Here is a 12,928-nt window from a genome sequence, read left to right as displayed (position 1 = left end):
TTAAGTAAACACAGGAAAATACATGGGTTTAACATCCAAATTTGTGAACATAAAAATAAGGAGGCACCAAAACAATGTAATTTTACAAGCATAGCTTTAAATATTCTTTTAAGTCTAACTCCATATTTAGGTTCCAATTATTCACCCTAAACTTATTCTATATTTTGAATCAAAAGAATTTCTTTCATTTTGAAAAATAATGGTATTGACTTCTTCCTGATTAAAAAATAAAATATATACATTATGGAAAATTTCTACAGTAAAGAAAACCAAGAGAAAAAAATAAAAATCACCTGTAATAACACTATCCAGAAATAATCAGTATTAACCTCTTGGTCCATTTCTTTCCAGGCCTTTCTCTGTGCTCATAGCATTCTCTCCCCATCTCGATATTTTGCTTTATTTTTTTCATAGCATTTATCATTTGAAATTATATTTTCTATTCATTTGCTTATTTATTACATGCTTCCCTACTAACACAGGAGCTCCTTGTCTACCTTTTCACCACTGTTAAGTCCTGCTTCTAGAACAATGCCTGGCAATCGTAGACATTCCATAAATATTTATGGAATGAATTTTTTTAATTGAGCTTACATTGTATCTAATTTTATATCCTACTTTTTCCACTTAACTTTATATCACACTTTCCCTAGTCTTCAGATATCCTTTGAAAGCATATTTTTCATAATAGCTATAAACGAATATATCATAACTTTTAAACCGCTCCCTACTATTGGATAATTAAGGTTATTTCCAATTATTTTTCAGGTCTAAATAATGTAGAGATGTAAATTAATCTTTATCCTATTTTTTATCTGAATTTTTAGAAACAGCTCATTAGAATTTAATTTACCTCTTGGGTGGAAAAGTTTTTCTTTTGATCATCTGGAAACACCAATGCATTTTTTTTATTCACAGTTTTAAATGATGCCAGCCGGTGACGTGCTTCTTTCATGGTTTGACTAAGCTGCCAAAGAAAGCGGAAAAAAAGAAAAGAAAAACAGGCTAAAGTCTTAATACCAAATTCACTAAGTGTTCCAACAGGAAAACAGGCCCCTATTATGAAAAATTGCCAGACCTAAGACAAGAGGATTACTTGGAAAGGAGATTTTCTGATCTGCTGATAAGTGTATTTACAACATTATTTTCATTATCTTAAGAGACTGTATTTCTTAACTTGATTTAAGTGCTGTTACTCAAATCGTTTTTTAATAATGTAGGCTTTATATTAAGTACATACATAAAAATATTAGAACCTATAAGTCTGAATTTGGAAATTATTGAGCAGACACATTCCTTACCTTCTATCCATCTTCTTAATAAAGAGTTATTTCTTCAACTGGTCCTTGCATGCCTGATCACTTTTATCACTCCTTGTAAGAAGACTCTATTCCTAGTCCCCTTAAAATCCTTTTTTCCTATTTACATGAGTCTCTTCTTCATCCATAACATTTGAAAACTATAGTTATTTAGTCTTTTCTCAAATGTCTCTTCTTCCAGGAAGCCTTCCTAAGTTAATTTAGAGTACAAATTCAAACCTGTCAACAGACCAATTTGTTTCAGGTACTCTAGGTAACAACTGATAATAAATATTAATATTAAATATGTTAATTTTGTGTTCATTCCTTATCTCTACCTAGCAACTTCAGTAAGTATCTATTTTGACTTCTTTTTCAGAGAAGCACACAGCCTATTTTACATTTCACATATCTGCATAGAATGTTCCTTTAAGGAAAATACAGAAAAGCACATCCCTATACTACTCAGTGAAAATATGGCAAAGCCAGGACCAGTTCTAACCCATCCAATGAAAGTTTAATGACATCATTTCTCCCTTAAAGGGAAATAATGACTGTGATTTACAGATACAAATTACAAATACTTTATGATATTTACTAATAGTGACCTAGAGATAAAAACACTCTCTTGCTAACAGCCCAATTTCCTTACAGCATTATCACCTCTGTTTTGTCCTTGTTTCTAGAAGGTCTACACCTCTAGCCAGAGAAATCAGCTTGAAACATTACTCTTTATTCTACTAAGAGGAGGACTTCTAAATTTGGTTAGTGCAGAGTGGCTAAAGGGGTCAAGATAGAATTAATCACAATGCAAAAAGAGATAGTATATCTGCAGTTGAAGTTATGAAAAAATACAAAGCCATGAACATGCTTACTTTTACTCCTTGCCAAGTGTGGTAGACATTATTGCCCTGCACAAAGTGACCAAGGATGCAAAATACTTGCTGTAACATTTAAAATAAGAGTACATAATCTTCATTTTCCATCAAGTCCAAACCTCTATTAGTCGCAGATTGATTTTAGTCCCTTAAGCAGGATATTTCAACTGGTCCAGCAGTTGGACTAAACATTACGTTCAGTTTTTCTGTCTTTACCAAAACCCTTCATCAAATCAACCCAAAGATCCTTTCAATGACCTGCTATGAGGACTGTAGTAGGCTGAATAATGGCCACCCAAAGATATCAGGTCTTAATCCCTGAAATGTTACTTTATAAGGAGAAAGGGCCTTTGCACGTGTGATTAAGTTAAGGATCTTGAGATGAGGAGATAATCCTGGATTATCCAGACGGGCACTAAATGCCATCACAAGTGTTTTTATAAGAGAGGTAGAGGAAGATCAGACATATGGAAGAAGTGATGTGAAGATGGAGGCAGAGATGGGTCTGATGTGGTCACAAGCAAAGGAATGCCAGCAGACACCAAAAGCTTCAAGAGTCAAGGAACAAATTCTCCCTAGAATCTGCAGACACCTGGATTTTGACTCAGTGAAACTGATTTTAGACTTCTGGCCTCCACAACTGTAAGAGAATAAGTTTCTGTCATTGTAAGCCACTAAGTTTGGGGTAATTCATTACAGCAGCCACAGGAAACTAATACAAAGACCAAAGTTAGTGTCAATAAGCACTAAACAAAACACAGAAGACAGGAGGATGGTAAAAATCAAATTATGTAAAATGAACAGGCAGAGAAGTACGTTCCTCTTATTGTAAGATAATGGTGATCACTACATATATTGGTGAGTATGTGTGTGTATATATATGCATTTGTATGTGTGTATATATACATATATATTTACGTATGTAAGTTTAAACACATATACATGTTGTGTTTGTAACTACTCAAAACATAAAATTTGACCAAAAGTCTTGTCTTTTCTTTTTCTTTTTGGGGGGCCGTGCCATGCGGCTTGCGTGATAGCCCCCCAACCAGGGATTGAACCCAGGGCCACGGTACCGAGTCCTAACCACTGGACTGCCAGGGAACTCCCCCAAAAGTCTTTTCTGTACTAGAAGCTTAGACACAATTTTCATTCCTTTGTAGCTGTGGTTATCAACAAAGACTGGCACTGAATAGCTAACCAAGACTTAAAAATTCCCTGATGGAAATAAATTATTATATAATTACATAGAAAACCCAGCTATCAATAAGCAAAGGTAGTTCTGACCAATAAAATTAAAATGTACTATATAAACACATTTTGAGATTTAAATAAACAAATTTTGAGACTTAAATCTTAAAATCTAAAGCAAACACTGATCATATATTAAAATGTAAAACTTCAAACAAATATGTAGGATGAAATTTGACAAATATAGATATCTACTGTGATACTGTTCCCCACTCATTGTTCATATTTTCTTCAGTTCTTTTTAATTTATTCAGACAATTAGGAATTTATATGGAACTATATAAATGAAACAATGTGGTAATAACATGTAGGTCATGGGAAAAGACTATAGATGAGATCTAACATTTATAGAATTTCACCTATTGTACTGCCATGGAGGCCTAATACCTATGTATTTAAATGTATGTTAATGCCATAAAAATCTACCCAAAGTTGAATTCTATCCAAGTACAATATAGTTTATTTGCAAAAGATAATATATTGATTTTTCAGTGTGTTAGACTTTTCTACAGCCACAAAAATACCATACACATAAAAACTCACATGAGGCCCTTAGCATAGCCTATGAACCCCAATGTAGTGCATCAACAAAACTTTAAGTAGGTGTACCAAGCTAGAATCTGGCCAGTAACCTAGACCTAATGCAAAAAGGCAGGATGGGCCAATAAAGATTCCTTACCTTACATAATGAACAAGGAAGTGTTCAGAGAAAAAGTCAGAGACAGGAGCTGGACCTAAAAGATCCTAAGCTGGAGAGAAGAGGCTAAAGGAGCCTCAGGTATGCCAAAGTTTTGGAGCTGTGATGATGAAAATACCAGTTAATAGTAGAAAAATAAGTAAAGAAGAGAGAACACATATAGAGACAGGATGACCAACTCTCAGTTTGCCTGAAACTGTCCCAAAGGAGTTAGTGCTTGAACTCTGCCTCATTGTCTAGTTCTTAGCGACATCTAGTGGATAGAAACTGCAACAAAAACAGTACGATTAAAAAAAATTGAGCATCTATTGTCATGGTGTTGTATGGGCAAAAGTTTACAGGCTTAAAGTAGTTTAAGTCACTGAACATTCCTCAGTAGTGCATCTTCTTTTAAGAAAAAAACAAGGTTGGGAATTCCCTGGCTGTCCAGTGGTTAGACTCCGCGCTTGTACGGCTGGGGGTACGGGTTCGATCCCTGGTTGGGGAACTAAGATCCCACATGCCACAAGGCACAGCCAAAAAAAAAAAGAAAAGAAAAGAAAAAAACGGTATAAAAACTTTTTAGATTTGGGGAACATTTAAGGCTTTTCATAACCTGATTTTTTCCTACCCGTCTAACCTCATTTTCTGTTGCTTTACCCTGTACACTATCAATTAGAAAGTTTCCATCACTTATTAGCAAATATATTGGGTTGGCCAGAAAGTTTGTTCGGGTTTTTGTAAGCTGTTACAGAAAAACCTGAACGAACTTTCTGGCCAACCCAATACTAAGCTCATTACATATTCTAGACTTTTTACTATTCCTCCTATCTCAAAATTCTTTTGAATTTACCAATTAAATTCAGTTTACCAATTCAAAATACACAGCTCAATTCCACCTCTTCCAGGAATTCTTCCCAAACTATCTCCTTGGAATTAAAAAATGTTTGAATTTCCACTGCACAAATTTATCAACAATGCAGCAAATATCTCCATATTATTATCTAATAGATTGGGGGTCTACCAACTTTGTTTCTCTACTTGGAAATATAAACCCATGAAAGGTCCTATTTCACACATTAGTATCCCTACAATGTTTAACAAACACAGTATATTCAAATATCTGTGGACTGATGTGTCATATTCATGTATCATACAAATGAAAATTGTATTGTAAAATCCTCACTACAATGGAATTTATAGCTACCAGTAGCATGAAAGCAAGGACTGTTATTCTGTCTCAGTCAATGTTCTATCCTTTGCAATTTCTGCAGTGCCTGGCTCAATAAATATTTGCTCAGTAAACTGTTCATAATCTTAAAAACAAAAATGATTATAAAAATGATCACTACAAACCAAATAATGACAAGAAAAAGTCATAGTTTGGGCAGAGAGAAAAATCTTTTTAATAAGTATTTCAACATCACATGTGACTATAAAGCTTTCCCTATTTATACTAACAGCAATAATCAGATTTGCTTCATACTTATGACAAAGTATGTCAGCAATCACACAACTTTTATTTTCACATAATCATAATTTTCCACATTTTTGTTCTCCCCTCACTAGCCCTAGGATTACATTTTAAAATGATAAGATGAAGGATTATTCCCACAGAAGAGTTGAAGAATATGATCAACTGGACAAAAGCCTGGGTACATTATGCAGGGTGGAGGGGGGTACTGATCAGATGGCATCAAGTGATTTGAGTGGATAAATCTACTCATGGTGGTTAATTTTTAAATATTCATTATATAAAGTGAGTCACTAAAAAGTTACATTAAAAAATTCTGAATATGTTAATTTAGAGTTTACTATATTATTACTTGACTTATAGATCAATTTATTGTGATAATCAGATTGAGGGACAGAAAAAAGAAACAAAAATAATCTTTTGTCCATATGCCACAAACTGAGAGTAACTTACCCATAACACAATTTCAGTATAATTGAAAAATCTACATTCTTTGACCTAAAGCTCTTTCTAATAAGTTTTGAACTCTAACACTTTGGCACCTTTCTTTAGATGATTCTTAAGTGTCTGACCAATAAATATAAATTTAAAATATATATAAAAATAAACATCATCCCACTATTCCCCACTTTACAAAGGTAAAAAAAAGAGGAGGTGATAAAAAACGAAGTTGAATGTGACACCTCCTAATCTCTACATCATAGCCTAAAAAAAAACCAGAGACATAAAATAAAATGAATATGTACTTACAGCCTGGGCTTGTTGTTGGAATAGTTCATTTTGATTCTCTCTATCTTCTATTCCATCCTCAAGCTTCCGGGAAGGAAGTAACCTAGCACTTCCAATAGCAGCATTCAAATGGTTTGGAAAAATACTCGTTCTTTTAAGAGTTAAGTTTGCTGGATCTGAAGAGTGCATGGCTATAGAGCCTGCTTTTTCTGCCTACACAAAGGAAGAAAGAGTGAGCTTCCCCCAGTCAAGTGCAATCAAATAATGTCTACCAGCAGCCCAAAAGCTTTAAAACCGGGGTTGGGGGGAAGGAGGGGAAAACTTTAGCTGGCAAAGAAACTAACATTTACCAGGCACCTACTACATGCTAATATTTTACATTATCTAATTCTCAAAACAACACTGGGAAACAAGTATCATATCCCCATTTCACACATAAAGAAACTATAGTCAAGAGAATTTAAGTAATTAGCCCAAGGTCACAAAGCTAGTAGGCAGCAAAGCCAGAATTCAAACCCCAACCCCAAACTCTGACATTGTTTATAACTATTTGGTGAAAGCAAAAGAGGGAATCAGAACAACACAGGAAACAGAAACAACAGTTTCTCTATATACAATCTACTGCCCTCACTAGTAAATCACATTATGCGAAGCCTGGAATCAAAAGAAAGTGATTCTGTCATTGCCTAATAGCATTTCTCATAACAAACACACTTCCCATTCAATCTTTACTCAGGCTTACTTTTGAACTTACGGCTTCATAAGACCTCTGAAGTTGTTGCTTTTTTCTCAGCCTAATTTGCTGATTTACTCGGCGTTTGACTTGTCTCTGAAAACGCTTCAGAGCTTCTTGTTTCTTTCTTAGCTGTTCCCTTAGCTCTTCTTCAATCATATATGCTGAAGTCTTTAAAGATGAAAGATAGAAAATAAACTTACATGTCCCATTCGTTTTGCCCATTAGGACTCTGTTGTAAACACAAAGCAGTCAGAATACAGCCCTGAAAAAATAATTCAGTTCTACAACCCCAAATTCCCCGTACAGTAAAGAAATCACAGGAGTTCAGAGCTGACAATCTAGACGTAGCTAGTGAGTACCAAGAACTTAAACCAAATCACAAACTAAAAACTGGAATCTGTGAGCACTCAAATCAAATCTTAATTTTTCATTGTACTGAGAACTAAAAGTATCTTCATTAATTCTTAATGAACCAATTCAAACCTATATTATGTTACATTTTCTAAAATGAGTAAAATAGTCCAGATACACCAGGTTGCTCACCACTCACCCACTATGTCCTATTATAAAATGAGAATCAGGCTTCATTTTTAACCTAGCATGCCCTTCTTGCCGCCTCCATCTAGAAAAGGCCCTACTCAGTCAAGACCATCCAATACCCATCTAGCACCTCTCACTCTTATTAACGTTGAGTACAGTACTTCTTAACTCCCCCACTAGATTACGAATTCTTTGAGGGCAGGAAATGTATTTAATTCTCCTTTCTTTCCCCTATGGTATACTACACAGAGCCTTGAATACAAAGGTACTCAATGTTTATATAATGCTTAATTCCAAAACATTTTAAACAATCTGGAACATTTTATCACATTTGAGTCCTTAATCATTGTTTGCCTCCTCTAAGTGCTTTGAATAACAAAGTCATTATAATAACAGCAGTTACCATTATTAAAGATCTATTATGAGATAAACACTTTAACTACCTTGTATCAATGAATCCTCAAAACTACCTCCAATATTAGGTATTCTTACCTCTTATGTTAAAAATGAGGAAATGGGGCTCAGAAGGATTAATCTTTAGTAGTAGCCCAAGATCCTATAGCTGGCAAGTAGCAGAGCTAGAAGTCTCTCTGACTCCAACACTTATGCCCTGTACTGTACTGCTTTTCTCTTGACTATGTCTCTCTTCCATAAGGAATCTTCATATTAAATAAAATCATCATACCTCCTATCTATCCCTTCTCCTAATGCAGTGATTCCAAATTCTAATTCTGAGGGGTGCCCCAAATTATTTCACAGACAGTCATTAAATTCTCAAAATCAAATGAATTTAGTTCCAATTAAAATTAAAATTTCCAAGAAATCTATCCCATAAACTATTCTACAAAAGTATGTACCATAGGAGTAGAATGTACAAGACAGATATCAATGAATAATTAAGTAAAATAATTCCAAAGTAGATATATATGTAGTAAAGCCTGAACAAGTGACTCAAGTTAAGTCAAGACCCTGACAAATTTAAGCCATTCTGCCTTTCTTTTACTCCCATTGTCTCTGTCTGCCCTCTTTTACTCACACCTTGAGATTATCAAACGTCTTATTGAAGTGCATGACTGGTTCCAAATTGTGGATCTCAAGAGTAAACCAAAGATAAGATTGTACCATAGAAACATATTTTAGAAACGTATTTTTCTTAGCAACACTATTGTGTAAGACAACCAGAACCTGAAAACACTTGTTCCATGGGACGTTAAGAGGTTCCCAGAATCATATAAACTTGAGAAATACTGGGTTAAACAAAAATAAATAGTCGGCCCTCTGTATCCACAGGTTCCTCATCCTCAGATTCAACCAATCATGGATGAAAAGAAAATTTTCCAGAAAGTTCCAAAAAAGCAAAACTTAAATATGCCAAGCACAGGCAACTATTTACATAGCATCTACATTGTATTAGGTATTTTAAGTAATCTAGAGGTGATTTAAAATATACAGGAGGATGTACACAGGTTATATGCAAATACTATGCTATTTTATACAACTGCTTGAACATCTGTGAATTTTGGTATCTGCAGGTGGGGGAGGTGGGGGAAGAGTGGGGTCCTGGAACCAATCCCCTCCAGATACTGAGGGACAACTGTACTGTTTCAATTGTACAACCAATTCTTCATAGCCTTTTTGCACCCTATAGACTATCCAAGGGGCAATATAGAATGAAGTGTTTCTCAGGACAGTCAAAGAATACATTCAGATAATTTATATATGGTGGAACTAATAGTTAGATTACATAGTCCTTAGTCTCCAAAGATGAACTCCCCTTCTGCCCCCAATGAATCAAGCCTCCCAGTATATATGCTCTTGTGTAGTCATCTCCCATACTGAATGTAGTCTGACTGTATACTCAATAGACTGAGGCACAAGTGTTGGCTCCATGACTTCCCAGGCAAGCTCATAAAGCAACCTCCACCTAGGGAAGCCCATACTAGCCAAGCAGAGAGACCATGTAGAAAGAGGAAGATGTCCTGCCAGCCCTCAGCCATTCTACTCATCCTAGCCCAAGTGCCAGATATAAGAGTTAAGAAAGCCATGTAGGATATTACAGCCCAGCAGATGCCAGATAAAGAAGAACCAAGAAATCCAGCCCCCAGCCAGGATCCAGTCAAGTTGTCCGAGACATCATCAGCTACTGGGGTCACCCCAACTGAGGGCTCAGACACTGTGGAGCAGACAAGCCATCCCCACTGTGTCCTGCACAAATTCCGGACACACAATATTGTTTGCTTTATGCCATTAAGTTTTAGAGTGGTTTCTTATGCAACAGTAGATAATCAGATAAATTATAAAACAATGCAATAGCTATATATGCTGATAGGAAAGCAGTACCCTTGGATGATAATTTAATTAAGGGGCAGTCTCAAACTATGGCGTTTATAGGAATTCTGATGGCTCCTTGAAACTTAAGGACAAAAATGATTAGGCATTTCCCTTTAGCATAGACATGATCTTAGGGTAACCAAGCTTTAGAAGTTCTGAGCTGACAAGACCTACGTCTGTTAATAAGAGTGAATTCCCCAGGCTGTATATGCTAAAGTGATAAAGAGTTCTATTAGATGCTTGATCAAATTGCCTTTGACTGGTAATGATCAGAATTTTTTAAATGAAGGAAAGGAGACATGTTTACACATGCTCCAAGACTTTAATATATTTTGAGTTGATATGTGGGAACGTGTGATGATTCTTTTTAACACAGAAAATCTTGGTCGTTTTTAGACATTTTTATGCTATTGATATTATACAGATATCATAATATGGGCAATTAAAAACAGGTGTCAATAATTTAAATACCAAAATACCTTTGTACCAAATCTTACTGATTCTTCTGGGATGTTTCTTACATTTATCCCTTTTCATTTCCATTTCAATCCCCTTTTCAAGGCTTTCCCTCTACATTACTTACCACTAAAATCTTGGTGCCATACTTCACGCCTAAATTGTTACCATTACATCCCAATTTGTCCCTCAGGAGCCAATCGCTCCTTCACCTTTAAAACTGTTAAAGCAGGACTTCCCTGGTTGCTCAGTGCTTAAGAACCCGCCTGCAAATGCAGGGAACACGGGTTCGAGCCCTGGTCGGGGAAGATCCCACATGCCACGGGGCAATTAAGGCCGTGCGCTACAACTACTGAGCCTGCGCTCTAGAGCCTGCAAGCCACAACTACTGAGCCCACGTGCCACAACTACTGAAGCCCGTGTGCCTAGAGCCTGCGCTCCACAACAAGAAAAGCCACCGCAACGAGAAGCCTGCTTGCCACAACTAGAGAAAGCCACACGCAGCAACGAAGACCCAACACAGCCAAAAATAATAAGTAAAATAAATAAATAAATAGTTTTAAAAAATAGAACTTAAAAAAAGTTAAAGCAGTTAATCTAATCAAAACACTATTTGATCATGAAATTAATCTGTAAATATTAAACAATGAATGAAGTCAATCCCGTCTCCAAAATTTCCTGTGGTTCCCTACCACTCCTATTTTCCACAATCCTATCAATCACCATGCCCCTACTAGGCCTTCCACTGCAATCAATCTAACCTACCCCTAAATCCTAAATATACCTTGCTTACTTCCTACTCTCTCCATTCTCCTTAATTGGAGAATCATCCTCTTTCTTTCTGATTATCCAAATTCTTCATTAAACTTTCCTGGGTCACATCAATTCAAAACCATATCTTTCTTCGTTAAGTGCTATAATAGTCTTAGCATTTAATCATATACTACTCAGACTCAAAATCCTTTTTGGAAATAGCATAGTAATAAATGAATGCTTATGTATATACATCCTTACAGACATAAATCAAATGAATGAAAACATGCCATTGCACTTCTATTTAACATTTACTTGAAACATGTCTCATTTCTTCTCTGAGATGAAGGACCACTAAGAGAACCTACCTCATACTTTTCAACTCATGTTCAGCACCACGTCTATACATTCTGAAGATCTTCAAGCATTTTGTGCATTCCATAAATATCTACATGCTCCATCAGGAAAAGGAGATATGTAAACAACTTACTATAAATATAATGTGGTATTTATAATAATAAATGAACCACAATAATATATGAACAAATAGCTAAGGAGCACAGTTTGGTGAAAGACAATCAAAAATCTTACCAAAAAGGAAAAAAAAAATCTTACAAAATTGTCCTCCTGTGTTAATAGCTACGTAAGAGAGTTGTCTGACAGGCACACATGTCAATTTGCAAAAGTTTCCCTTCATCTGAAATGCTCTTCCCTTTCATCTGTACTTACAGCACTTCCATTCTTTAAGGATTAACACAAACTATATTACCTAATTCACTCATTCAACAACTATATCCTGAAGACTTGCCATATACCAGTACAGGAATGAAAAAAACATCAAGATCCCTGTCCTCATGGAATTTACAGTTAAACTTTCTCGGAATCCCAATCAGAATTAATCTCTTTCTCCTTTATTCTCCCACTGCATCTGAACCTTACTGAATCTCCATTACAAAATTTACCATAAACTTTAAACAATCAATGTTACATTAACTGTGGTCGTCATCCCTACTACATTGTAGAGTGTTTGGAAGACAGTGCCTATGTCTTGTGCATAGAAAGCAATCAAGGGTTTGCAAAGCAAACTGAAATATATATAGGTAATAAATATTTGATTATGCCGACTAAAGCTGCAGCAAGTTTCGGCAGATACATATTTGTTCTATAATCCTAATGCAAGAACATATCTATTTATGACAGTATAGAAACGGCATCCCCAGACTGTTCATCTTATCTGAGCACCAGGGATTTGAGAAGGCTAATAAAAAGAAAGATGGAGGAAGAACCCCACCATACTTGCATCAAACTGACACTCACAGATGCCGGGACTGCTGAACTATCTGGCGGGGCAGGCTCCACCCATGCCCCAACGGGTACTATAGCCTGGTTCCTCTCAGCCAGCACTGCCAACACGTCCTTGCTCTTCAGGGGGTTTAAAGCCAGGGGCAACTTGGTGGTATTCCGAAGCTTCTTGAGGGGGGCCATACTTCCTGGCATCTATGACTCCTGGTTAGGAGAGAGGAAAAGCTTAAAATCTTCAAACGACCGCCTTAAAAGCTCAACCCCCTAACACGTATGCCACAGGCTCCTGAAAAGGAGAGAAGTTTTGGAGGAGGCAGTAGCCTGACAAGGATACTTGAGAAGGAAGGAAAAGGAAAAAAGGGGAAAAGAAGGGGTAAGAAATAAAGGAAGGAAATGTTTAAAGATCGCTCTCGGAAAGGAACAGGGACGAGAAGGGGGAGAAACAAGAATCTGAATGAGAGAACGAAGATTGTGCCAGTGGCGGCAAAGCGATACGGCAAAGGG

The 12,928-nt window shown here is 36.1% G+C and overlaps 1 protein-coding gene across 1 annotated transcript in view; it reads right to left on the bottom strand.

Annotated features, from left to right (window-relative positions):
• The window catches only part of CCDC15 (coiled-coil domain containing 15), a 63,142-nt gene extending 50,523 nt beyond the window's left edge, over positions 1-12,619 (bottom strand). Inside the window, exons 1-4 of the mRNA XM_007463639.1 lie at positions 12,440-12,619; positions 7,061-7,210; positions 6,328-6,519; positions 854-967 (exon numbers count right to left, since the gene is read on the bottom strand). Coding sequence (XP_007463701.1) covers positions 854-967; positions 6,328-6,519; positions 7,061-7,210; positions 12,440-12,619 — 636 coding nt within the window. The remainder of the gene's footprint in view (positions 1-853; positions 968-6,327; positions 6,520-7,060; positions 7,211-12,439) is intronic.
• Between the last annotated feature and the right edge of the window lie 309 nt (positions 12,620-12,928).

Source organism: Lipotes vexillifer, unplaced genomic scaffold, assembly GCF_000442215.2.
Source record: "Lipotes vexillifer unplaced genomic scaffold, Lipotes_vexillifer_v1.1 scaffold442, whole genome shotgun sequence".
NCBI lineage: Eukaryota > Metazoa > Chordata > Mammalia > Artiodactyla > Lipotidae > Lipotes > Lipotes vexillifer.
Note: the sequence above shows the minus strand (reverse complement) of the source record. Positions and strands in the feature narration are given on the sequence as shown.